Genomic DNA, 27,363 nt, shown 5'->3' on the forward strand with positions numbered 1-27,363 from the left:
TTAGGTTAATCACTCTTGGTGTTGTACTTTCTATGGATTTGGACAAACGTATAACCACATGTGTCCACCCTTACAGCATCATACAAAATAGTTTAACTGCCCAAAAAATCCTCTGTTCTTCGCCTGTTCATTGCTCCTACCCACAACATCTGGTAACCACCTGTAGTCCCAACTACTTGGGAGGCTGAGGCAGGAGAATCACTTGAACCCAGGAGGCGGAGATTGCAGTGAGCTGAGATCGTACCACTGCACTCCAATCTGGATAACAGAGTGAGACTCCGTCTCAAAAAAAAAACAAAAGTAATTATTCATTAAAAATGATCAGTAATGTAAAAACCCCCAGAAATGTCAGGGTTTAGGGTTAGATATGGTCTGGCTGTTTGTCCCTTCCCAATCTCATGTTGAAATGTGATCCCCAGTGTTGGAGCTTGAGCCTTGTGGGAGGTGTTTGGGTCTTGGGGGTGGATCCCTCTTGAATGACTTGGCCCCATCTCCACAGTAATGAGTTCACATGAGAGCTGGTTGTTAAAAAGAGCCTGGCAGCTCTCTTTCTACCTCTCCCACCATGTGACATGCCTGCCCCCACTCCACCTTCTGCCATGAATAAAAGCTTCCTGAGGCCTCACTAGAAGCCAAGCAGACGCTAGTGCCATACTTGTACAGCCTGCAGAACCATGAGCCAAATAAACCTCTTTTCTTCATATGTTATTCAGCCTAAGGTATTCTTTTATAACAATGCAAAACTGATTCACATTAAGATTTTATTACGTATGGCCATATTGCTCAACAGAAAAGTTGCTCTGACTCTCCCTCTAGAAAAAAATTCCTTGCCTATTTAAAATGTTAAAAAATATGCTTTGTTGTTGTTTTAATTTTCATTTCAATGTTACTAATAGGTTGAAAAATATTTTTTAACATGTTCATTATCTATTTGTATTTCTACTTTTGTGATCTTTACTCATTTTTTTCTATTGGTATTAGTGTTTTTCTATTGAGTTATGGGAACTATTTACACTTAAAAATTTGACGTGATTATATACATTGCACATATTTTCCCTGTCAAATTTATTTTAATTTTTAATAACAAAGCCATTAACTGAAAATATTTTTTTGAGACATAGAAGATATTTCTTTATCTCAAGAATAGAAAAATGTTTACCTTGATCAGGCACAGTAGCTCATGCCTATAATCCAAGCACTTTGGGAGGCTGAGGCAGGTGGATGGCTTGAGGCCAGGAGTTCCAGACCAGCCTGACCAAAGTGCTGAAATTCCATCTCTACTGAAAATACAAAAATTCAGGCATGGTGGCAGGTGCCTGTAATCCCAGCTACTTGGGAGGCTGAGGCAGGAGATCACTTGAACCTGGGAGGCAGAGGTTGCAGTGAACCTAGATAGTACCACTGCACTTCAGCCTGGGTGAGAGATACTCTGTCTCAAAAAAAAAAAAAAAAAAAAAAGAAAAAGAAAAATGTAAACTGTTTAACTTTTTGTTCTATTGTTATTATTAATTTTAAAAATTATTTTTATTTTTTGAGACAGGGTCTTGCTTTGTCACCCAGTCTGGGATGCAGTGTCATGAACATGGCTCACTACGGCCTTGACCTCTTATCTCAAATGCTTGTCCTGCTTCAGCCTCCCGAGTAGCTGGGACCACAGGCACGTGCCACTATGCATGACTAATTGTTTTATGTTTGGTAGAAACAAGGTCTCCCCATGTTGCCCAGGCTAGTCTTGAATTCCTGGACTCAAGTGATTCTCCCACCTCAGCCTCATGCAGTTCTGGGATTCAGTACTATTTTAATAGTTTAATTATATCACTGAAAAAAATATGGAACTGTTTTAGGAGGCAAAGCGTAAGATGGAGATCCAACATTATTTTCTTCTAAATCGTTAGCTGACAGTCCCAAAAGCATTTATTGAAAGAGTCATCTTTTTCTCTCTTACTAATTTTAAATGCAAACATAAAGCCATATGACAAGTTTTCTGTTGATTCTATCACTTAAAGGAAAACTGACTTTTCAAACAGGCCTTTTAAAATTTTCATTTGACTTTCTTTCCATTATATATGTTTACTACCCTTTGTAGATGGATTGAAATAGTTCCAGGAATATTTTTATTGAAAATGATTCTAACTGTTGTCTTAGTCCATTTGTGCTGCTATAACAACATACCACCGACTGGTTAATTCGTAAAGAACAGAAATGTATTGCTCAAAATTCTGGAGGCTGGGAAGTCCAAGGTCCAGGTACTGGCAGATTCAGTGTCTGCAGAGGGCCCAGTTCCTGCTTCCAAGATGGCACTTTTGAACAGTATCCTCACATGGCAAAAGGTGGAAGGGAAAAAAGGCTGAATGAATACTTTGTGAAGTTTCTTTTATGAAGACTTTAATCATATCCACAAGGGAGAAGCCCTCATGACCTAATTGCCTCCTAAAAGCCCCACCTCTTATCACACTGGTGATTAAGTTTCAACATAAGAATTTTGGGGGACACATTCAGATCTTAACAAATATTATCGTATTTTTCAATAAAAATCAGTAACATGGGGTGGGGTGCCGTGGTTCCCACTTGTAATTCTAGGCTGAGGTGGGTGGATTGCTTGAGCTCAGGAGTTCGAGACAAGCTTGGGCAACATGGTGAAACCCCATCTCTACTAAAAATACAAAAATTAGCTGGGTGTGGTGGCATGCTTTTGTAGTCCCAACTACTTGCAGAGCTGAGGCAGGAAGATTGCTTGAAACTGGAGGTTGAGGTTGCAGTGAGCCAAGATGGTACCACTCTATTCCTGCCTGGGCAACAGGACAAGAACCTGTCTCAAAACAAACAAACAAACAAACAAACAACAACAAACAAAACAGTAACAGGGGCTTGGAACTTAAGCCTAGTCCTGGTTGAAGATCATGTCCTTTTTTTTTTTTTTTTTGAGCTAGGCTTAAATTATTTTTTGAGCTGTCTTTGATTTCTTGCTAATTTTATAAATACTATTATTATTTTAGAGCTTGTTTAAAAGAAAACTTGGCTTACAGTGATAGATTTAAGTGAGAAAGACAGTATTATTATAATATCACATGTATAATGCAAATCAGTGCTTACCACATTGCCTGCATCTTTTAAAATGAAAGATTTGAGAACATATGCTGCCTGCGATGTGGTGATAATGATGATGCATTGAAATACTCCATTTAAAAAGCATGCACAAGTAGTAATGAGTTTTTCTGCTAGCATTTCATGAAAAGGAAGCCCTAGGTCATGTTTGTAATATCTGTATTTCCTAAAGGGGTTCCAGTGGTATCATGAAATACCTGGTAAAGACTTTACCTGCATAAAAAGAGAGAATATGTACTTATTCTTGATTTTGAAAGGTACCTGATAAATTACATTTCCCTCCAGGTTACCAGAAAACGACATCAACACAGTTTTTTTCTTGCAAAGTTAAAGACAATCATTGCATTGAAGAGGAAAATAGTTTTTTTTTCTTAATTTTACTTCAAAGGATGTATTAAATCAAAATTAAAGTTTTAAGTCTAGGCTAAATTTTCTCTTAGGGAAAGAATGACATCAAAAACTTCCAGGAACATTAGTAGCTAGAAATAAGATTTATTTTCACTTAGGAAGCTGTAGTAGTATGTATCACAAAATACTTATGCACCTTGATAACTTATCAGTCTCTCATTCATAATATTCAGAATCTCTAACTTAAATAGGAAAATACAGAATAAACTCAATATTTTCTATATGCCAAGCACTGAACTAAAACTTTCTGTGCATGTATTATTTATTCCTCATCATCCCGTGAGATAGTAATATTTTAATCAACTTTATTGACCTATAGTTTACTTTTTTTTTTTTTTTTTTTTTTTTTTTTGAGATGGAGTCTTGCTCTGTCACCCAGGCTGGAGTGCAGTGGCCCAATCTCGGCTCACCGCAACCTCTGCCTCCTGGGTTTAAGAGATTCTCCTGCCTCAGCCTTCTGAGTAGTTGGGACTCCAGGCGTGCGCCACCACACTAGGCTAATTTTTTCTATTTTTAGTAGAGACAGGGTTTCACCGTGTTGGCCAGGCTGGTCTCAAACTTCTGACCTCAGGTAATCCACCCACCTTGGCCTCCCAAAGTGCTGAGATTACAGGCGTGAGCCACAGTGCCCAGCCTTATAGTTTACATATACTAAGTACAACCATTCTAATTGTGCAAGTCAGTGTGTTTTAGTAAATGTATACACCCATGCACTACTACCACAATAATAACAGATAATATCTTCATCATCGCAAACTATTCTTTTGTGCCCACTTTGTAGTCAATCCTTTGCCTCTACCTCCACCGCCGGGAAACCACTTGTATACTTTTTGTCACTATAATTTTGTCTTTTCCAGAATTTCACTTAAGTGGAATCACAATATATGTAGTCTTTTTTTTTTTTTACATTGCATAATGATTTCAGATTAATCCATGTTGCTTCATGTATCAGTAATTCATGTCCTTTTATTGTTGAGTGATGTTCCATTATAAGGATGTATCGTAATATGTTTATACCACAAGTTGATAGACATTCAGGTTGTTTTCATTTTTTTACTATTATGGATAAAGCTGCTTTGAAATATAATGTAAAAGTATTTGTATGAATGTTGAGTTCTCTTGGGTAAATACCTAAGTGGGGCATTGGATTTTATAATGGTTGTACCATATTAAATTTCAAACAGCAATGTATGAGATTTCCAGTTGCTCCTCATCCTTGTCAACACTTATCTTTTTAATTTTAACCACCCTAGTGAGTGTGTATTCATATCTCATTGTGGTGTTCACCGGCATTTCCCTGATGTGGTAACCAGTTTCCAAGATGGCACCCAGTGATCCTCATCTTCCAGTATTTATGCTTTTGGGTAGTCTAGCCCCATGATAAATGTGGATGACCTGTGTAACCAATAGACTATTGCTGGAATGACAACTGAGTAACTTATGAGGACAGGTCATAAAAGACTTTGTAGTTTCTGTCTTGTTCTCTTTCAGACCACTTACTCTAGGAAAAACCAGCTACTATATGATGAAGACACTCAAGTAGCACTGTGGAGAGATCTATGCCATGAGGAATTAAGGCTACTTGCCAATAACTAGCACTAATTTGCCAGTTATGGGAGTGAGCCATCTTGGAATTGGATCCTCCAGTCTCAATCAAGTCTTATGATATGGCCTTGGCCACCATCTTGACTGTAGTGTCATGAAAATTTCTCAGTCTGAAACACTCAGCTAAATGACTCCTTGATTCTTGATGTATGAAAACTGTGTGAGGTAATGTAAGTTTATCGTTGCTTTAGTCTGTTAAATTTTGGGGGTAATTTGTTATGCAGAAATAGACAAAAAATATGGATTTTGGTACTTGGAGGTGGGTAGTACTGTAATTCCTAAACTGTGGGAGTGCCATTGGCACCAGGCGGTAGGTGAAAGGTGGGAAGACTGTGAGGGAAATGTCAGTGAAAGCTTATTGATAGAACCTTGATGGCCTTTGAGGAGGCTGCCAGTGAGGGTTTATAGGAATGTGAAGTAGCAGGATTCTAAGGTTGCCCTCAAGATTCCTGGCCCCTAATGTGTTTTGCATAATTACCCCATTGAATGTGAGCAGGACCTGTGAGTATGATAGAACATTACCACCATGACAATATTATAATATATGGCAAAAGGGATTTTGCAGATACAATTAAGGTCTCTAATCAGTTGACTTTGAGTTAATAAAAATGGAGATTATCCTGGGTAGGCCTGACCAAAACACATGAGACTTTGAAAGACACAAACAGCAGCAACAGAGATTTTTCTGCTGGCCTTGACAAAGTGAACTAGCATGTTTTGAGAGGGCCTATAGGCAGCATAGGGAAAGGTATTCTGGGTAGAGAGAACAACATGGGCAAAATTAGGAGGCTTGAAAGTGTATAGTCTGTTTGTGTGTAGTCCGGCTAGAGGGAAGAGTGACAGGAGACACCAGCTGAGAGGTGTATACCATGCTAAGGAGCTGGACTGTCTCCACTGGCAGCAGGGGTGCATTGTAAGCAGGGAAATGACATTACCATCATCTTTAGAGAATACTTTCTATGAGCCAGGAACTAGGCTAAGAACTTGAGTGCATTATCTCATTTAATCTATTAATAGTACCGCATGACAAAGTTACTATCATTATCGCCACTTTACAGGTGAGAAAACTTAATCTTGGAAAACTTATGCCCAAACCCAGCAGGTGATAGCTCAGAATTTGAATTCCATCTAACACCTAAAGCTATTCTGCGAATCATTTCTAGATCATTTTATCTAGAAGAGAATAAGAATAATTATAAGAATAATTCTAACAGTGTTATAGAATAGGGATTGAAGAAAGGCCAGGCAAGGAGCCTGTTCAGGTATTATAAGGGTTTTGAGGAAAGATGATGAGGGCATTAAGTATATTTTCAGTGTTTGCTCTGCTATGTTCTCTGTAGCCACACTGAGTTGGTTACTTGTTGGAGCATCAGGAGCCTCTGTAAAATGAGGACAGTAGCCGTGCTGACATCATAGGGTTGGTGAAAGGATTCAATGAAAAAATGTCTGTCAATCACTTAGCACCACGTCTGATGTAGTTGGCCCTTAATATACACAGAAGTTTACAAGGTATTTTTTTTTTTTGAGACGGAGTCTCGCTCTGTCACCCAGGCTGGAGTGCAGTGGCCGGATCTCAGCTCACTGCAAGCTCCGCCTCCCGGGTTTAGCCATTCTCCTGCCTCAGCCTCCCGAGTAGCTGGGATTACAGGCGCCCGCCACTTCGCCTGACTAGCTTTTTGTATTTTTTAGTAGAGACGGGGTTTCACCGTGTTAGCCAGGATGGTCTCGATCTCCTGACCTCGTGATCCGCCGGTCTCGGCCTCCCAAAGTACTGGGATTACAGGCTTGAGCCACCGTGCCCGGCCAAGGTATTTGTTTAATAAAGACAGGTTCACTCCAAGAAATTTTATTAAGTACTTAATAACGTGTGCTTTGAGGTGTACACATGAGTGCAACAGCGAACAACATGAACAGGTAAATAACTGAACAAACTAATAATTTTAAGTACAATAATTGCCTGTAAAGAGAAATGGAGGATGCTAATTTTTAGCTCCGGTCAGGAAACTTTTTAAGTATTTTTCTGTATCTTTATTTAATAATCTTCTGATAATGAGTTAATTTAATATAAACTCAGATAAAATTTGTTGACAAAACTAAGAGATAAACCAAAATGAAATATCCAATTAGGATTCCGAATCGCGCCTCCAGAGGTTAGTACCGCCCCTCACGACTCCTCCCTCCGCCATAGCCACGCCTCTTTTGGGTTTACAGTTCAGAATCACCCCGGCCTCATTCTACGGCTGCTCTCTCCTGGATCCCAGCCGAGGATCTTTTGCTCGCGAGAGTTCCTCCGTCTAGCTGCACACAACGCTGCTGCAGGAAACAGAGGTAAGAGAATTGCCGAGACTTAGCTCGACCACACTCCCCGAGGCCCCGCCCCTCCTCTCTGGCCCTCCTCTTGGCCCGGGTCTTGGGCGTTGCACGTGCAGTTGTTGTGGTTCTACGTCACGTGGTCCCGGAAGTGCACGATAGGCCCGCCTCAAAGATGGCGACGCCCACCGCGCGAGGACGTGATCCGCCTGTGCTCCGGCTTGGATTGTAGCCTTGACGAGGTCTGAGCGACCATGGACCGGCCGGGGTTCATGGCATCGCTGGTGGTGAGTGCGGGGCGGTGGGGTGGGTCGCTCAGAGTGCCGGCGTCCGGCATTGGAGCCGGTGGGGGTTCTCAGCATTGGCTGTCTTCCGGTTTTGCGCGCTGGACTGTCCTCGGGTTACTGGCAGCCAGGTCTGAGAAGGAGCGCGGGGCTCCCAGGCCACTAGCGGGCCTGGTATCAAGGCTGTGTCTGCACTGCCAGGTCGTAAGAGACAGGTGGGGGAAGGAAGGGGTACTTGACTCGTTGTCTTTTGCACAGTCATTTACTTAAAAGAAAAAAGAGCTTCTATTATACACTGTTAACTACTCTTTTGGGAATTAAAGAACTGTAACACAACAACAAAAACCTTACTCAAGTCGCTCAAAGCCCTTGTATTCGATACTGCCTTTCTTATTTTGCTGCATCTCTTTTCAGTCTTAGAAAATAACATGTTCATCTGTTCATTCAATACATAATCTGCTATTTCTGCCTAGGCTTTGGAGAAATATTGATGAGCACACATAGCAAGCTCATTAGTAACGCTGCGGAGTCTATAGACAGGCCTAGTATTTAATTCCGTAGCAGAAAACTACAAGCATCAACATGTCTTAACAGAAAAAAACAAAAACAAACCAAAAAAAAAAAACACCTTTACCAAATATTTTGGAGCCTCCAGTAGGGCATATTAGATACAGCAGTTCACAAGACAGAGTTTGGCTGCCTACGTTTTCATTGTGTGGAATGGGCAGTGACAGACAACAAATAATTTTAAAAATGATTTTCATAGGGAAAATGGAGGCCCACAGTGATTTATTCACTGAATTATCAAATTTTGGTGTTGCAGGTGTTGAGGATAGCATGGTGAACAAGATATACCTGCTCCTAAGGGTCAGGTGTTGGAGACAAAATAGTAAAATGACTGTTGGGATAAATAACAGGTGGGCTAGGTTCAGCGTGTTAGGGGAATATATGGAAGTAGGGATGTCTTAGCCAGACTTGTAGGATGATAACTGTAAATCTAGATTTGTTGAAACTTGTATAAGGTAGGTCTTAGAAATATAAAGAATAATGTTACCGCCTTTTTTTTTTTTTTTTGAAACGGAGTCTCACTCTTAGCCCAGGCTGGGGTGCAGTGGCAGCATCTCGGCTCACTGCAAGCTCCACCTCCTGGGTTCAGGCCATTCTCCTGCCTCAGCCTCTCGAGTAGCTGGGACTACAGGTGCCCGCCACCAAACCCGGCTAATTTTTTGTGGTTTTAGTGGAGGTGGGGTTTCACCGTGTTAGCCAGGCTGGTCTCGATCTCCTGACCTCGTGATCCGTCCGCCTTGGCCTCCCAAAGTGCTGGGATTACAAGCGTGAGCCACCGCGTCCGGCCAATGTTACCGCTTTTAAGGAGCTTTCCTGTCTAGCTGGTGAGACAGCAGTAGTAGTTTGTCAGCTAACATTCCTGTACCAGGAACTGGGGTAAGCGCTTTACATACATTATCCCATTTAATTCTCACAATAATTGAAGTCTTATCCTAATTTTCCAAATGAGGAAACTGGGATACCAAGCGGTTAGATAACTAGTTCAAAATCACACAAGTGAGATCCATTTCGTGTGTATAAGTATTGGAGCTCATATTTCAACCCAGGTGATGTCACTTGGGAGTCGTGTCCTTATCTGCTTCTTGATACTCTCAAGTCAGCAAAGTTTGCAATTGCTAAAACACAGGTGAGTGCTGCAGTTAACAAAATAATGGATTTAGTATATACTTAATTACAAAGTATGATACACATGCAGTAAAGTATACTTTTTTCCCAATGTATTTATAGAGAGTAAAATTAGGATCAATAGGTGGAAGTTTCAAGAAACTAGATATCATTCCAGGTAAAGGAAAAACATTTTATTCATTCAGCACATGGTTGAGTTTGCATGTATTCTGCCCACTGGGTATTGTGGTAGGCTTTGTGGATACAGTGGCAGATAACCCCATTTCAAGTATGGAAGAAAGGCCAACAAAACAGTTGCAGTGAATAAGTGCTATGGAAAGAAATGAACTGAAGATGTGACAGAGTAGGGAAATATTGGTGAACCTCTTAGATGGAGTGACCAAGGAAAGCCATGAAGAGGTGACATTTCGGCTAAGACCTAAAAGATGGGAAGGGGCTTGAATTTTTGATGATCAGAGTGGGAGGTTCAGTCATGGGGAATGGCTCAAGTGGAAAGAGCTTAGCGTATTCAAGTGGTGAGGCCTAATGGGTAAGGATAACGTGGCAGGGGATGGTATGGGTGGGGTAGGCAAAGCCAGCTGAAGTGGGGCTTCGTGGGCTAGGGAAAATAATTTGGATTTCTTCTGAAGTGTAATGGAAGCTATTGAAATGTTTTGTTATCAGAGTAGTACAGAAATGGAGTGGCTACTTTTTAATGTCTTGGAGTGCCTTTGAGACAGGGTGAACACTCCTGAGGGAGTTTGGTTTTGCTTACTACTGTGTTACCAGTACCTGGCACTATATAAGCACTCAGTACTACTTTGAATGAATGAAAAGCCGAGATGATCGCTGAAGTCTTGAAACTTGGATTTGAAGAATTAAATGAGATAACATTACACATGCACAGCAGAGCCTGGCAAGTAGCAGACATTGAAATGCTCCCTTCCTAAAGCTTCATGAAGAGGACTGAATAAGTGGAGAGCCTCTGGGATGTTAGTTTTCATTTGGAGCACAGAGTGGGCTATCCAGAAACAAAATCCTCAAAGAGTGCATTGATCAGTGTATACTTTTAGGAAAGCAACTGGAGCTAAGTATTAGCAACCTAAAGATATTTATATTAATAACATTTAACTCAGTAAAGACAGTAAGAAGCTACTAAAACATGGGACAGAGGGGAAGAATTAGGCAAACAGTGGGAAAGCCATTTCTTGGACTAGTCTGCAGCCGTAAAAAATAGTGCTTGTGAAGAGAATGTACTATAATTACATGGAAAATGCTTATGAGATAAAATTAAGAGAAAAACATTGCATGTATGTACATTTGCTTGTGCCTAATTAAAGCTATGTTAAAAACTATTCCATTCATGGGGGAAAAAAGCCAGATTGAAATACCCCAAAATAATACTTAAGTATTTTTGGTGGTAGGATTACATTGTGTAAGTCTGTTCTACTGTTGCTAACAAAGACATACCAAAGACTGGGTAATTTATAAAGGAAAGAGTCTTAATTGACTCACAGTTCCACGTGGCTGGGGAGGCCTCATAATGGTGTGGAAGGCAAAGGAAGAGCAGAGTCACATCTTACCTGGTGGCAGACAGGAGAACATGTGCAGGGGAACTCCCTTTTATAAAACAATGAGATCTTGTGAGACTTATTGACTATCACCAGAATAGCATGGGAAAGACACACCCCCATGATTCAGTTACCTCCCACCAGATCCCTCCTACAACACATGGGAATTATAAGAGTTACAATTCAAGATGAGATTTGGGTGGGGACACAGAGCCAAACCATATCATTCCACCCCTGGTCTCTCCTGAATCTCATGTCCTCACATTTCAAAACCAATCATGCCTTCTCATCAGTCCCCAAAGTCTTAACTCATTTTAGCATTAACTCAAAAGTCCATAGTCCAAAGTCTCATCTGAGACAAGGCAAGTCCCTTCTGCCTATGAGCCTGTAAAATCAAAAGCAAGTTTATTACTTTCTAGATACAGTGGGGTTACAGGTATTGAGTAAATACACCCATTGCAAATGGGAGAGATGGGCCAGAATGATGGGGCTGCAGGCCCCATGCAAGTCTGAAATTAAACAGGGCAGTCAAATCTTAAAGCTCTGAAAAGATCTCCTTTGACTCCATGTCTTACATCCAGGTCATGCTGATATAAGAGGTGGGTTCCCATGGTTTTGGGCAGCTCTGCCCCTGTGGCTTTGCAGGGTACAGCTCCCCTCCTGGCTGCTTTCATGGGCTGGCATTCAGTGTCTGTGGCTTTTCCAGGCACAGGGTGCAAGCTGTCAGTGGATCTACCATTCTGGGGTCTGGAGGACAGTGGCCCACTTCTCACAGCTCCACCAGGTGATGTCCTGGTGGGGACTCCTCTATTGGGACAGCCACATTTCCCTTCCACACTGCCCCAGTAGAGGTTTTCCAGGAGAGCCCTGCCCCTGCAGCACACCTCTGCCTGGACATCCTGACGTTTCCATACATCATCTGAAATCTAGGCAGAGGTTCCCAAACTTCAGTTCTTGTCTTCTGCACACCCACAGTACCAATACCACGTGGAAGCTGCCAAGGCTTGGGGCTTGCATCCTTCGAAGCCATGACCTGAGCTCTACCTTGGCCCTTTCTAGCCATGGCTGGGACACAGGGCACCAAGTCCTGAGGCTGTACATAGCAGGAGGGCCCTGGACCCAGCCCAGGAAACCATTTTTTCCCTCCTAGGCCTCCGAGCCTGTGATGGGAGGGGCTGCCATGAAGGTCTCTGACATGCCCTGAAGACATTTTCCCCATTGTCTTGTCAATTAACATTTGGCTCCTGGTTATTTATGCAAATTTCTGCAGCCATCTTGAATTTTTCTCCAGAAAATGGGTTTTTCTTTTTTACCACTTCATCAGGCTGCAAATTTTCCAAACTTTTATGCTCTGTCACGTCTAGGATGCTTTGCCACTTAGAAATTTCTTCTGTCAGATACCCTAAATCATCTCTCTCAAGTTCAAAGTTTCACAAATCTCTACGGCGGGGCAAAATGCTGCCAGTCTCTTTGCATAGCAAGAGTGACCTTTACTCCAGTTACCAACAAGTTCCTCATCTCCATCAGAGCCCACCTTAGCCTGGATTTTATTGTCCATATCACTATCAGCATTTTGGTCAAAGCCGTTCAATTTTCTAGGAAGTTCCAAACTTTCCCACATCTTCCTGTCTTCTGAGCCCTCCAAACTGTCCCAGACCCTGCCTATTACCCATTCCAAAGTCACTCCCACATTTTCAGGTATGTTTATAGTAGCATCCTAGTCTGGGTACCAGTTTACTGTATTAGTCTGTTCTCACAGTGCTGATAAAGACATACCCAAGACTGGGTAATTTATAAAGGGAAGAGGTTTAATGGACTTCCAGTTCCACATGGCTGGTGGAGGGGCCTCACAATCATGGTAGAAGGCAAGGGAGGAGCAAAGTCATGTCTTACATGGCTTCAGATGAGAGCGTGTGCAGGGGAACTCCCCTTTATGAGATCATCAGTTCTTGTGAGACTTATTCGCTATCACCAGAACAGAATGGGAAAGACTTGCCACCATGATTCAGTTACCTCCCACCAGGTCCCTCCCACAACATGTGGGAATTATGGGAGCTACAATTCAAGATGAGATTTGGGTGGGGACCCAGAGCCAAACCATTTCATATGTGTTCTTTTTATTTTTTTGAGACAAGGTCTTGCTCTGTTGCCCAGGCTGGAGTGCAGTGGCACTGTCTCAGCTAAAGTGATCCTCTCACCTCAGCCTCCTGAGTAGCTGGGACTAGAGACATGCACCAACCACGCCTGGCTAATTTTTTTAATTAAAAAGTTTCTTTTTTTGTAGAGACAAGGTCTTGCCATGTTACCAGATTTGGTCTTGAACTACTGGCCTCAAGCAATCCTCCTGGCTCGGCTTCAAAGTGCTAGGATTACAGGCATGAGCCACTGAGCTCAGCCCATGTTGTTGTTATAATTTTTAGAACTTTTTTTTTTTTTGTAGGCAGAGGTTTCTTGTAGAGAGAGGTTTCACAGGTATGAGCCACCACACCTGGCTGACCCTAAGAATTTTTGTCAAAACGTTAAAAACGCTTTGGTTGTAAATATATAGGGGAAAAGTTGCAAAACTGATATTTACTTAGTACACTGTAATTAAAAACATTAGAAACATTAATAACTTAATTTTTTGGACAAAACCTTATCAATAGTAGTTTGAACATTTGCTTGTGTTCTCATTATGTATTACAGATGAAGCATCTTTTTATGCCTTGGCAAGTTGTCATACTGCTTTCTCAGTTCGGATCAACTTCTAACATTTTATTTTTTGTGCTTTCCATGTTGTGAGTTCCTTTATTGTGAAGACTTGCTGGCATAACTTACTCTGGGACATTTTCATCCTTTTCATTGCAACTACTTTCCTCATTTATGTTAAGTTTGCTCTCACTTATTTTTTCTAGTTACTTATCTAGATTAATGACAGCAGTGTGAGTATTTCCATGGCCAGCTGTTTCTTCTGTAACACTATTTATGTTTGATTTTCATTTAACTTTTGTTACCACTTTGCATTTTGTTTTTGCATTTTCATCTTTGTTCATCAATTTTCTATTTTTATAAAATGCCCTGTACATTTATTACTGGGAGATGAGGTAACACAACTGTTTACTTTGCTGTCTGTGCATGAGCTAATATGCAGTGACTTCTGTTAATTGCATTGTGATTTGTAGACTGAACAAATGGTAACATTTACACTTTATCCAGTTACTCATAGTTAATATGCTGTGGTAACTGAAATTTGCCCTGGGTTGTTGGGAGATTCATGTTATTTAAGTAAATCATGGTAACTGAAATTAATGTATGTAGGTACCATGCAAAGTGAGGACCACTTGTAGTGGTTTTTTTTTTTTTTTTTTTTTTTTTTTTTTTCCTTTTCCTGTTTTTAGTGAGGTGATTTTTGGCTGTCGTCTGGGGAGCTTTTTCATAATAGTTGGGTGTCTTCTCACTGGACCTACACTTCTGCTGAGAACCACTGGCAGGCAGTAGGAGACTTGAGGAGAACAATACGGGTTATGATGGGAGGGGTTCTTGGGTGGAGTGAAGAAAGGTAATATGAATGAAGTATTGGGTATACTATTAAAAGAGGTTTTCTGTGTTTTTTTGTTGTTCTTGTTTTGCCTCATATCTTTTCTGGATAGTGGCCTCCTAGTTTTCAATTTGTAGTAAAGGGTATCTTTGAAGTAAAGATTATCTCCAAATTTATAAGAAATTGAGAATTATGCTTCTCTTTCTCAGGACTTGTGTGACTTGTTTCTTTTTGGCATTTATGTCAGAGTGAGCAGGTCTTCCCTTTTTGCTTGCTTTTGTGTTGAGCAAGAAATTATCTTAACACAAGTATATTCCAAATTTTGCTCAGCCCGTGGAGCATGCAAAGCACTGCTTGGAGACCACCAATATGCAAGGACCACAGTTGAGAACCACCACTTTGATGGAGGCATTTTTTTGTGCATCTCTAGTACCCAGAGATGGGACTACCTTTTTTTCTCATTTTTCTTCCTGTTTAAGAAAGACATACTTGGGAAGTTTTAGTATTTGATAACTTAGCTGTAAGTGACTTGTTAATGTGCTTTTGTTACCACTTCCAAACCTTACTACTACATGTTGCAAGTTGCTTTAAATATTAAATCTTTTGTAATACAGACAAAATTTGAGTAACGTTAATTAAATTCCAAATAAAGGAAAGATAAAAGTTTCACCCACAATTATCTCACCCCCCACAAGGCAGCTTTTACACGCCTAACCAGATACATTTGTTGGCCTTTGCTCTGTTATTTGGAGTTGAATTCCTCAAAAATGTGGTCCCCCACCTTCATGGATTTAGAGTCTAGTAGGAGGCAGATGCTATACAAAACTTAATTATGTAATTCCACTTGCTGGTAAAACTTAACTGTTTACTGAGCACTTTAAAAGTGTGTATGCAGCTTTTTCATAGCTGAGGTCATATAGGTACAATTTTATAGTTTACTTAAAAAATTAACATATAAGTTTGAATACAAGAATCATAAAGCAATTTGAACACTAGTATTTCTCTTAAGTTTTTGAAGTTGATGCTGAATGTTCCTGTCATGCATTGCATGATTTGGTTTCTGTTGAGTCAGTTCACTGGGGATTCTTGTCCAGAGAGCAGAATTTGAAAAGAGCTTTTAATTCATTATTGCTAGTGAAAATTTGGATTTACAGATTTTAATATATGAATTTGTCAATTGAGTTGAATATAGGAATGTCATCTTCAGTCTTTGGTAAAGTACTCTAGGCTTTTGCATGGTTTTTAGTATTTCCATGTCAGTATTGGTAACAGCAAGCTTTGAAGGATGTTTATAGTAACATAATTCTAAAAATAATAGTTCCTGTTTATTGATACTTGATTAAGGGCCAGGCATTTTGCTAACCGTATAACAGGTTCATCTAATTGTGTTTAGTTCTCATTTATTTAATTCTCAAAAACTGTGAAGTGTAGGTACTCTTTTCCCTGTTTCATGTGTCAAGAAACACAGGCTTGGAGAAGTTAAATAGTTCTACTAAGAAGACTGACATGGTTTGGCTGTGTCCCCACCCAAAATTTCATCTTGAATTGTAATCCCCATAATCCCCATGTGTCAAGGACGAGACCAAAGGTGGAGGTAATTGGATCATGGGACGATTTCCCCCATGATGTTGAGTGAGTCTCATGAGATCTGATGGTTTTATAAGTGTCTGGCATTTCCCCTCTTTCAGTCACTGTGTCCTGCTGCCCTGTGAAGAAGGTGCCTGCTTCTCCTTTGCTTTCTGGCATGATTGTAAGTTTTCTGAGATCTCCCCAGCAATGCGGAGCTGTTAGTCAACTAAACACTCTTTTCTTTATACATGACCCAGTCTCGGGTATTTCTTTTTTTTTTTTTTTTTTTTTTTTTTTTTTTTGAGACGGAGTCTCGCTCTGTCGCCCAGGCTGAAGTGCAGTGGCCGAATCTCAGCTCACTGCAAGCTCCGCCTGCCGGGTTTACGCCATTCTCCTGCCGCAGCCTCCCGAGTAGCTGGGAATACAGGCGCCCGCCACCTCGCCCGGCTAGTTTTTTGTATTTTTTAGTAGAGACGGGGTTTCACCGTGTTAGCCAGGATGGTCTTGATCTCCTGACCTCGTGATCCGCCCATCTCGGCCTCCCAAAGTGCTGGGATTACAGGCTTGAGCCACCGCGCCTGGCCAGTCTCGGGTATTTCTTCATAGCTGTGTGAGAACAGACTAATACAAAGACCAAGTTGAAAATGAAGTTAGATCTGGTTGATGCCAAAGCTGTGTTCTTAGGCAGTACTTAATTTGAAATAATTCCTGGAGAAATGGAAGAATAATCAAGTCATATTCTGGAACCATTATTATTGTATTCTTGAGAATACTCTCACTAAAACAAAACAAAACAAAACTGAGCATACACAGTTTTTCCATTAGGAGGTAATAGTAAGCAGAGGTTTCCGGAGAAGTCCCCCTGAATATTCTACAAAGTGGTCAGGGTGGCTGGGGAATGCTGGGAAGAATAGCAGCTGATAGCTAACCCTGGCTTTTGGTTGTCACAGGTGCTGTGGCAGACCAGAACAGGGACCACCGAGCAGTGCTTGACTGCAAGATTTCTTCTGAACATTTCATCTTTTTACAAAGTGTTATCTCATCATCCCACGTTTGTATTTTAGTAACCCTGCTACATAAGAGACACTGGGTTAGATATTTAGGAAGACAGAGGTGACTGACTGATTTGGTTTCTACTCTGAAGGATCTTCATGTCAGACATCATGGTTAGTACCAAAAGCGAAATATAAACAATGTTATATGCTAGAGTCAAGGACATAGCATTTAATTCTGACTGGAAAATTGGGAAAGGCTTTATGAGGAATGTGGCTTTGGGTTGCAGCTTAAGAACCAAGAGGATTTTGTCAGGGGCATGTGTGTGCATGTGTGTATGTATTGAGGTGGAGGCGATGGTGGTCTGCTGGCTGCAACAGGCAGGAGACAAGGATTAGAAGGGAATTTTAGGCCGGGTGTGGTGGATTATGCCTGTAATCCCAACACTTTGGGAGGACAAGGCGGGCAGATCACTTGAGGTTGGGAGTTTGAGACCGGCCTGACCAACATGGAGAAACCGCATCTCTACTAAAAATACAAAAAACTAGCCGGGCGTGGTGGCTCATGCCTGTAATCCCAGCTACTCAGGAGGCTGAGGCAGGAGAATTGCTTGAACCTGGGAGGTGGAGGTTGCGGTGAGCCAAGATCGTGCCATTGCACTCCAGCCTGGACAACAAGCGCGAAACTCTGTCTAAAAAAAAAAAAAAAAAAAAGGAATTTTAGACTGAGGGAAAAACCTAAGCAAAAGCACAGGAATGAGAATTTTTAAGGAAACAGCTGGGTGCAGTGGCTCATGCCTGTAATCCCAGCACTTTGGGAGGCCAAGGCAGGTGGATCACCTGAGGTCAGGAGTTCAAGACCAGCCTGGCCAACAGGGTGAAACTCTGCTTCTACTAAAAATATAAAAATTAGCCAATCATGGTGGTGTGTGCCTGTAGTCGCAGCTACTCCAGAGGCTGAGTCAGGAGAATCGCTTGAACCTGGGAGGCAGAGGTTGCACTGAGCCGAGATCATGCCACTGCACTCCAGACTGGGTGACAGAGCGAGACTCCATCTCAAAGAAGTTGTTTCAGGACATGTTTGAGATGTTCGAGTAGTCAGATTGGTTGAAAACACCAAGGTCTATAGAGGGTGAAGCTGCAGAGGAGGCAGCTTAGGGTCAGTGGGTTGAGGTTCTTAGTTACCATTTGCTGAGTGGCTTTTATATATCAAGTACAACCAGTAAATTAGAGACTTTTTTTTTTTTCCAGGGGAAGCATTAATTTTGAATGGCTTAGCTTTTATATATTTGTAATATTCATTACAAAACTTGAGCAAATAAAAGATTAACAAGATAGTAATAATATTTCTCATCCTGAATCTCTTTCCACAGAGGCAATAACTTCTAGCAATTTACTGTTTATGCTTCCAGATTTCTAATTATGCATATACAAATAGTTACACTTTTTTTAAGATGGGATTATATAGCATATTTTGTTTTATAGCTAATTTGATTAAGAATATAGTGTATGTTTCTGTGCCAATAAGTATGGATTGACCTATTTTTTTTTTTTTTTTTTTTAAATTAGAGAGAGGATCTTGCTCTGTTGCGCAAGCTGGAGTGCTGGGCAGTGGCGTGATCATAGCTTATTGCAACCTCACACTCCTGGGCCCCAGTGAGCATCCCATCTCAGCCTCCCAGCAGCTAGGACTGCAGACATGAGCCACTGCACCCAGCCTACCTTGTTGTTTTAAAGGCTGTGTAGCAATTCATTATTTGTGTATAACTTAATTTACTTAACAAGACCCCAGTGGATGGACTTTGAGGCTGTTTTCAATTTTTTTATTATTACAGAAATGGTGTAGTAGACATTCTTGTATATTTGTGCATTTATTTCTGTGGAAGAAATGCTTAGAAATAAAATTTACTGGGTCAAAGGGTTTGATAATTTAAAATGTTCATTTTGCCAAATTGTCCTCCAGTAGATTATGGTAATGTTTTCATTAACAGTGCCCATACCCATTCTTCATATTTTAAATTTTTTCTAATTGGGAAAACATTTTGTTTTTATTTGATAATTAATGATGGAGAATCATATTTTCAAATTTTTGTTAGTCATTTATATTTTTCTTTTGGGAATTGCCTGGTCCTGTCTTTTGCTATTTTTAAAAAAAGTTCAGTGTACCTTTTTAGTGCCTTCTAAAATATAGATAGTAACCCTTTATTAGAGCCATTGAGTGCCTCCCATTAATATGTGCTGGTGCTGGGAACATATTAGTAAACAAAACAGATAAAGATCTTATGGTTTAATTGGACTGGTACTGAACACAAATGGTCAGAGGCAAAACTATGTAATTAAAATTGTGTTCAGTGCTTGGCAAGAGGATCTAAACCTGAACTGGAGATTAGGAGGCATTTGTACGAAGTCCTTGAAATGAGGAAGATCCGATGATTTAGAGGAAAAGATCCAGGTGGAAAGAAAGGACTGAGCAAAGGGCACATAGTGCAAGTTTTGGGAGCTGGAGGGGCTCCAGAATTTCCAGAGCCTGGAAGGCTGTGCTAGGGTTTTCTTCATCCTTGGGGCTGTTGGAAAGTTTGGAAGATTTATAGGCTGGAGAGTGGCAAGATGAAATTTGGATTTTATGAAAATGATTAGTACAGAGAGGCAGCGAGCACTGCAGGGAGAAGGAATGGGCAGTAGGGAAGGCGACAAGTATGTCAGAAAACAGAAGTGGCAGTTCTGCAGTGAGGAAGATGGTGATTCAGGTCATGGGTGGCCACCTCATTGTGGAGGAAACCGAGACTGTCAGGGAAATGTTTCCCTTGAGAAGCCATGTTAATATTAAGGCTGGTTCTTCTTAGCTGTCATTTAGGCCCGTGACCTGTGTTGATTTTGCTTAGTTAAATTACGCAGATGATTCGGTTTTGTCCTAGAGGGACAGCGGTGATGCTGTTTTTATGGTGTGCCCTCCTCCTTTTGAGAAAAAAAGTTTTATGGCATGTAATTCCGACCTATCACTTCTCAGAGTAATTGCAGAGCACTAATTAGGCACTTCCTCTCTACAGCCTGCCAACACTTCATACATTTATTAACTTAAGGTAGAGACATGTATTTTATCTATAAGATATTGAGGTCTAAATACATTGTGATGCTCTAGCAAGATTTGCTGGTTATCTGGGTTAGGTCCTATTTCTTTGGATTTTTTCTAGTTAGAATTTTTCAGTATAAGCTATCATAAATTATGAAACGAATCACTTGCCTGATAACTTTCTGATAAATGATTATAACAAAATTTTCAGGCTAAAGAATAAGAGTTTGATAGAGTTCTTTATAATTAGGTTGTTACTGGCTTATATATTTTTTACTTATTTACATACAAAACAATATTGATATAGGCATTAAGGTTTTTGTTTAAATCTGAAGTATGTGGTTGTGTGGCTGAATATATAGGTATTCTTATTCAGGTTCTCTGTTAGCTGTTTTTTTTTTTTTTTTTTTTTTTTTTTCAGTCTCATGAATTTAAATGCCATTTGAGTTAAATAGAAGTTTGAAATCGATAGAAGTGATTGGTAATCCTTGAGTCATGTTTCACCAGACAAGTAGATTGAATCTGGTCATTTTTTTCCTCAGAAGTTAAGAATTGTGATGAAAGAAAGGTTAGAGAATCAATACATGTAAAGTAGCCAACTGGATTAAAAGAGTAATTATTGATTAAAATTTAGCAGTAGATAGTGTTTCTCTGAATTCTCTCCTAAGATTAAAGAGAAAATGAGAGGGAAGTGCAGCATGTTTTTAAATAATCTAGTCACATGAGACATTTTCACCAGGATTCTATTCTCTCTGTATTTTGAGAAAATGAAGAGGCAGGCAAACTGTTTACTTACCAAATTATTATTAGAGATGAGGTCTCCCTGTGTTGCCCAGGCAAGCATAGTGGCTATTCATGGGCACAATCATAGCTCACTGTAATCTCAAACTCCTGGGCTCAAGCGATCCTTCTGCCTCAGCCTCCCAGGTAGCTGCGATTACAGGTACGTACCACCATGCCTGGCTCTACCTACTGAATTTTATAAAAATCCTGAAACAAGAAGTAAGAAGAATTTTGACGATTGGCCTTTTTGCTTTCCTGCATTACTTGTGAACTTTTTGCCATGACTTAGGGAAGGCCACCTTTATGTCCAGAAAGAAATCCCACATTATTGGATATTCTTTTGGTACTACTTGGTTTCTCTACTGGCACGTCTCTGTGCCCTTTTGGGTGACGTCTTCTTAGGTAATTTGCTGAGTAGAACTTCAGGGTCTTTGGGCTTCTTTCATGTCTTTGGGCTGATCATGAAGTATAGTATTGCTATTTGTAGTAATGTACTTGTCTAGTGTAAATTAATTTTTAATAATTAACCTGTGCTAGTTAATTTGAAAATAGGTATTGGATTTATCATTAAAGTATTTCATTTTTCCAGTTAACTCCTGGGATGGTTTTATGGTGAGCGGTAAGTAAAGCAGATAGTATTTGCTAGGTACTAAGCTTTGTGGCATCTGCACATTTTGTAAACTTAAAGGATGGAAACAATCAGTTTGAACTTCGGTTGTATGTTTGAATAATACTGATTCTTTTTTTTTCCTTTGTCATGAAATGTATAGTTTAAAAATGTATATTTTTACTTTTTGAATAGGTGATGTATTCACATGGTTCTGATTTCAAAATTAGCAAAAATTAGCAATTCAGTTAAAAAATTGTATAGGAAAGTTTCCTCTTTATAGTGCATTTGTCTGCCTACTGTAAACTGATTTTAACTCACATCTTTAAATGATGCCTTTCGATCTGGGTGATCTTTTCATATCAGAACAAATGTTATGTTTTTGTCTTTTTCACTAATAAGTAGTGCATGTGTATTGACTTTTTTGAGACCTACATTTTGAAACAACTAATGATCCTTGTGAATCCAGATGTGTATTTTAATAATCACACATGTGAGGATTCATACGTATTAGCCTTTCTTTGATGCTCTTTGTGTTCATATTTTTTCAATTTGTTTTCTTTGACTAAGGTGTAACGAGTTTAAACATATTCTACATACGTGTCACTATAATCTTGAGGTACAGAGTTAGTTCTTAATCAGTTTTTTTCCCCCTAAAATCCATTTAGCAGGAATTAATCAGTTTTTAAAGTACAGCTTCCCCAAAGCAACATGGTATCTCTTGGGAGATTACTAGTTTGGGCCAGATTTTAATTTCCTTCGGACATTTAGCTCTTTAAAAAAATCAATTTATTCACTTGATTAAAAATTATCAAGGAATTTTCAAATACATTTAAAGCCGAAGATAATACTATATGAGTTCTTAGATGTGTGATTATTAAAATACAGATCCAGATTCACAGAGATCATAAGCTGTTTCAAAATTCCAGTCTGAAAGGAGTCAATTCGGATTCACTGCTTATTGGTTAAGACAACAGTATAACATTTGGTCTGATGTGAAAAGATAAAGATAAATTGTTTAAAAAAAAAAAAGTACAGAATAGTGCATATTGTACATCATCTTTTCTTTTTAAAGAAAATGAAACTATATGTTCATACATGCTTGTGTTTGTTTAAAGTAACTTTGGAAGGATACAGCAAGAAACCAATAAAAATGGTTTACCTGAGTTATTAGGAACAAGGTTGGAAGGAGACTTTGAGCTGTTGACCTTTTTTTGAAGTTTATTTGTTGCTCTTGTTGGCTATTTATTTGTTTTTAAGACACAGGGTCTTGCTGTCACCTATGCTGGAGTGCGGTGGCAGGATCATAGCTCACTGAACCCTTGAACTCCTAGCTGAAGTGATCCTTGTTCTTCAGCCTCCCAAGTAGCTGGAACTACAGGCATGTGCCACCATCCCCAGCTTAATTTTTTATTTTTTGTAGTGATGATGTCTCACTGTGTTGCACAGGCTGGTCTCGAACTCCTGGCCTCAAGTAATCCTCCCAGTTCTGTCTCCCATACTGCTGGGAGGCATGAGCCATTACATCTGGCTTTTTTTTTTTTTTTTTTTTTTTTTAGCTTTTTGAACCATGTGAGCACTGTATCAACAATGAATTTAAATTTTGTTTAAAAATTTTTTTATTAAAATTTGATTTAAAAAGAAAATTTAATATAAAGTTTACAACTTAAAAATATAGCACAATGATGGCTATTTTCTCAGGAAAACTTCTAGATTTAGACTGAAGGTCCTTTGTGCTGCAGAAGTTGTGGACTGAAAGGAATGAGAAATCTGCTTTAAAGACTGTCTTTTTCCTGTCTTTGCCCCCAAGTGGCAGAGGGCTTATTTTGTTGTAACCTTTTTTTTTTCTCCTTTTTCTTCCCTCTTTTGTTTTCAAAGGCTGGTGGGGTAGCAGGTGTTTCTGTTGACTTGATATTATTTCCTCTGGATACCATTAAAACCAGGCTGCAGAGTCCCCAAGGATTTAATAAGGCTGGTGGTTTTCGTGGAATATATGCTGGTGTTCCTTCTGCTGCTGTTGGATCCTTTCCTAATGGTAAAAAGTTATATTCTCACTTCTGTAAAGCCATGATAAGATTGGATTTTCAGAATGGTGTGTGGTCTTACCCACATAGAATTCCTTGTGTGTTGAAGCTTATCTTCTGAATTTACTTCTTTAACCTGTTGTTATTATTTTTTATTTATTTTAGTCAGGGTCTCACTTTGTCGCCCAGGTGGGAGTGCAGTGGTGAGATGATAGCTCACTGCAACCTTGACCTCGAGGCTCAAGCCGTCCTCCTACCTCAGCCCCCTAAGTAGCTGGAACTACAGGCGTGCACCACCATGCCTGGCTAATTTTTCTGTTTTTTTTGTAGAGAATGGGTTTTGTCATGTTGTCTAGGCTGGTCTTGAACTCCTAGGCTCAAGCAATCTGTCCACCTTGGGCTGCCAAAGGCTGGGATTATGGTAGTCATGAGCCACTGTGCCGGGCCTAACCCATTATTTTTGACTCAGATAGTGTTATAGATTCTATTTCGATATATTTGTAATAGGAAAAAAAAAAGCAATCTTTAAAAAATGGTTTTTGTTGTTAAAATTTCCAGCTAGAATCCTTAAAGTGTTATTTTAATGTTGTGATTCCTCAGAACAATCATTCTCAACTTTGCCTGCACATTAGAATCTACTGGGAAGCCTTAAAAAGTACTGATGTCCTGTGTCACCCTAGAAGTTTAATTGGTCTAGGCTTTGCCTGGGTATCAGGAGTTTTAATAACTTCCAAGGTGACTCCGGTGTGAAGTCAGGTTTGATGATAGCTGCTTTGGAGCATCTTAGAGAGCAGGTGAACCTAGGAGGCATTAAACATTTCTATCCTAATTAAATTGCTCTTAGATGATGCAAGTGTTTCTCACTAATAATCTCCTGGATACTCTCCTTCCAGTGTCTTTTGTTTTGGTTCTGAAGTCATGTTATGTGACTTATGACGCTCTTACCCTTTAGTCAGTGTAATCTGTTTTGTTTAATCTGCTTCTTGGTATACTGTTTGCAGATACTTATTTTAATTGTTTACTGTTGGATGCCTCTAGTGGCCTCTAAAAGTAAACTAAAGCAACAAAACAAAAAAATCACCACATATAAGACACACCCACAAAACCACAGCTCTAGAAGATTCTTAAATTCTAGGGTTTGCTTTCATTTTTCACAGGATGATTCATGAGAATTTTTTTCTCTTATGTTAACCTGACATTTAAATGTTCAATCTGTGAGCATAGCATTCATACAAAGATTTGTAGTGCAAAGAGAAAAATAGTATTTCTGTTTCTTTTTTTCTCCTGCCCTTCCCCATCCCCCAGCCATCATTAGAATGTCAAACTGTTTTGGTCATCCTTGCATTTCTGTGTATGTTAATACTTTGAGTAATTGTAACAAGTCGTTAACTGAGCATCCACTCCATGCCAAGCATAGTTTTAAGTATGTGAGAGGGTCATGGGTTCCCCAGTTTGTCCACTTTGCAATCACCTGATTACTGAAGAGCTTAAACAAATACAGTTGACCCTTGAACAATGTGGCGGTTAGGGGTGTCAACGCCCTGTGCAGTCAAAAATCGGAATATAACTTTTGACTTCCCCAAAACTTAACTACTGATAGCCTGCTGCTGCCTTAATGATAGCATAAACAGTTGAGTAGCACATACTTTGTATGTGTGTTAAGATATGTATTAACATATATTTATGTGTTTTTTTATTTTTATTTTTATTTTTTTATTTTTTTCAAGACAGAGTCTTGCTGTGTCACTGCCCAGGCTGGAGTGCAATGGCGTGATCTCAGGTCACTGCAACCTCCAATTCCTGGGTTCAGGTGATTCTCCTGCTTCAGCCTCCTGAGTAGCTGGGATTACAGGCACACGCCCCCACACCCGGCTAATTTTTTGTATTTTTAGTAGAGACAGGGTTTCACCATGTTATCCTGACCTCATGTGATCCGCCTGCCTTGACCTCTCAAAGTGCTGGGATTACAGGCGTGAGTCGCTGCATCCGGCAAATGTTTTATATACTGTATTCTTACAACAATCAGGTAAGCTAGAGAAAAAATATTAAGAAAATTGTAAGGAAGAGAAAACGTATATTCAGTAAGTGGAAGTGGATCATCATAAAGGTCTTCAGGTTGAGTAGGCTGAGGAAGAGGAGAAAAAAGAGGAGCTGGTCTTGGTGTCTCAGGGGTGGCAGAGGCAGAAGAAGTAGAGGAGGTGGAAGGGGAGGCAAGAGAAGCAGGCTCACATGGTGTAATATTATGGAAATATATCATAGTTTCTGTCTCACATTTTTGCTGTTTCATTTCTCTGAAAATGATTCTATATGGTACCAATCCTTTCACCATTTGCTTTAGTTTCAGTGCCCATATTGTAGAAGCATCCTCATCATAAAAGAAGTCAAAAGCAGTCTTTAATAATCAGAACCTTTCTGCTAGATTGTCTGATGTCATTTTCTTTTCTGGCACTCCGTCTTCTACATCTTCTCCCTTGTCATTTGACACTGGTTTGGAAGCACTCATCTTCACCAAGTTGTCTTCCGTTAATTCTTCTGATGTGGTGTCAGCTCTTGAATTTAAGATTTATATTTTGAAACCTTTCACCCCCAACTTTTTTTTTTTTTTTCCACATCCACAATCTCTTTTATGGTTTTCTTGATTGGCTCTGTCATGAATACTGTGAAGGATTTGCCTGCTTCTCTTCCTTACTAATAAATGTCCTTTGTGACATTTTTCTTTTCCTGGAATAGGGCACTTTCATCTACATTAGAAACCTATTCAGGCAGATGTCCTTTCTCCTCAATAATTTACTTAATGGCAGCTGGGAACTTGTTTACTGACTTATGGATGGCAGAAGCTGCTTCTCCTGTTATCTTGACATTTTAAAGCCAAATCTTTTTCTCAAATTATCAAACCATCCTTGGCTGGCATTAACTTCTTCAGCTTTAGATTTTTCACCTTCCTTTTGTTTGATCTTGTCATGAAATGACTTTGCTTTTTCTCAAATGATTTTAGACATAAGTATGCCTTTATTATAGCAATCCTTTACCCACATAAAAGCTGCATTTTCAAAACAAGAAAAAAGGTAGTTTGCAAGAAGTGCAAAGTTTTCATGCCTGCTGACATAGCTGCGGCAATGGGTTAATGAGTTTCGTTTCATTTTTTTTTTTTAAACAATGGATTAAGCTGGATTCATTCCTTTTGAAATGACTGGCAGCCACTGTTTCAGTCTGTGGTATGTAACAAGCAATTTGACTTTTTCTTGTAATGTCATGACTCCTTTCTGCTTCTTAGGAGCTTTCTTGTAATGTCATCACTTCCAGCATCACTAGTGGCACTTCATTTGGGTCCTATGGTGTTATTCAAAGTTTGTGGTATGGCACTAACCACAACAAAAAATACATAAGAACTGGGAGAGATCCTTTTGTACTGTGACAGGCAATTTATTGGGGCGATGAACTGCTCATGTGGAGATAATTAGTGTCACATGGCGTTTTAAGTGGATACTCGGCAACATCTGAACTCACGATAATAGCGAGAGGAGGTGGCAAAGAGGTTACTACGTAGTACAGTATGTGCTGCAGTTAATTTGGTGTGCAGTTACGATTTAACACTACACCTTGTTTTTCCCCCTGCGACAGGTCTTACTCCGTTGCCCAGACTGGAATGCAGTGGCATGATCTTGGCCCACTGCAACCTCAACCTCCCAGGCTCAGGTGATCTTCCCACCTCAGTCTCTCAAGTAGCTGGGATTACAGGTGTGGGCGACCACACCTGGCTAATTATTTGTTTTTTTTTTGTAAAGATGGGGTTTCTCTGTGTTGTCCAGGCTGGTCTTGAACTCCTGAGCTTAACCCTCAGCCTCCC

General features: G+C 39.9%; 1 protein-coding gene across 7 annotated transcripts in view; it reads left to right on the top strand.

Annotated features, from left to right (window-relative positions):
* Positions 1-7,373: 7,373 nt before the first annotated feature.
* SLC25A26 (solute carrier family 25 member 26) overlaps positions 7,374-27,363 on the top strand; it is a 161,897-nt gene continuing 141,907 nt past the window's right edge. For 2 of the 7 annotated variants that reach the window (XM_050781308.1, XM_050781310.1), the window contains exons 1-3: positions 7,558-7,715; positions 23,371-23,527; positions 27,138-27,212. In XM_050781308.1, the coding sequence (XP_050637265.1) occupies positions 7,683-7,715; positions 23,371-23,527; positions 27,138-27,212 (265 nt within the window). In that variant the 5' untranslated portion in view covers positions 7,558-7,682. Of the gene's footprint in view, positions 7,716-16,862; positions 17,207-23,370; positions 23,528-27,137; positions 27,213-27,363 lie in introns of those variants that run through there. The other 5 variants (XM_050781311.1, XM_050781312.1, XM_050781309.1 and 2 more) reach the window with 4 other exon arrangements.

Source organism: Macaca thibetana, chromosome 2, assembly GCF_024542745.1.
Source record: "Macaca thibetana thibetana isolate TM-01 chromosome 2, ASM2454274v1, whole genome shotgun sequence".
In the NCBI taxonomy this organism is placed as follows: domain Eukaryota; kingdom Metazoa; phylum Chordata; class Mammalia; order Primates; family Cercopithecidae; genus Macaca; species Macaca thibetana.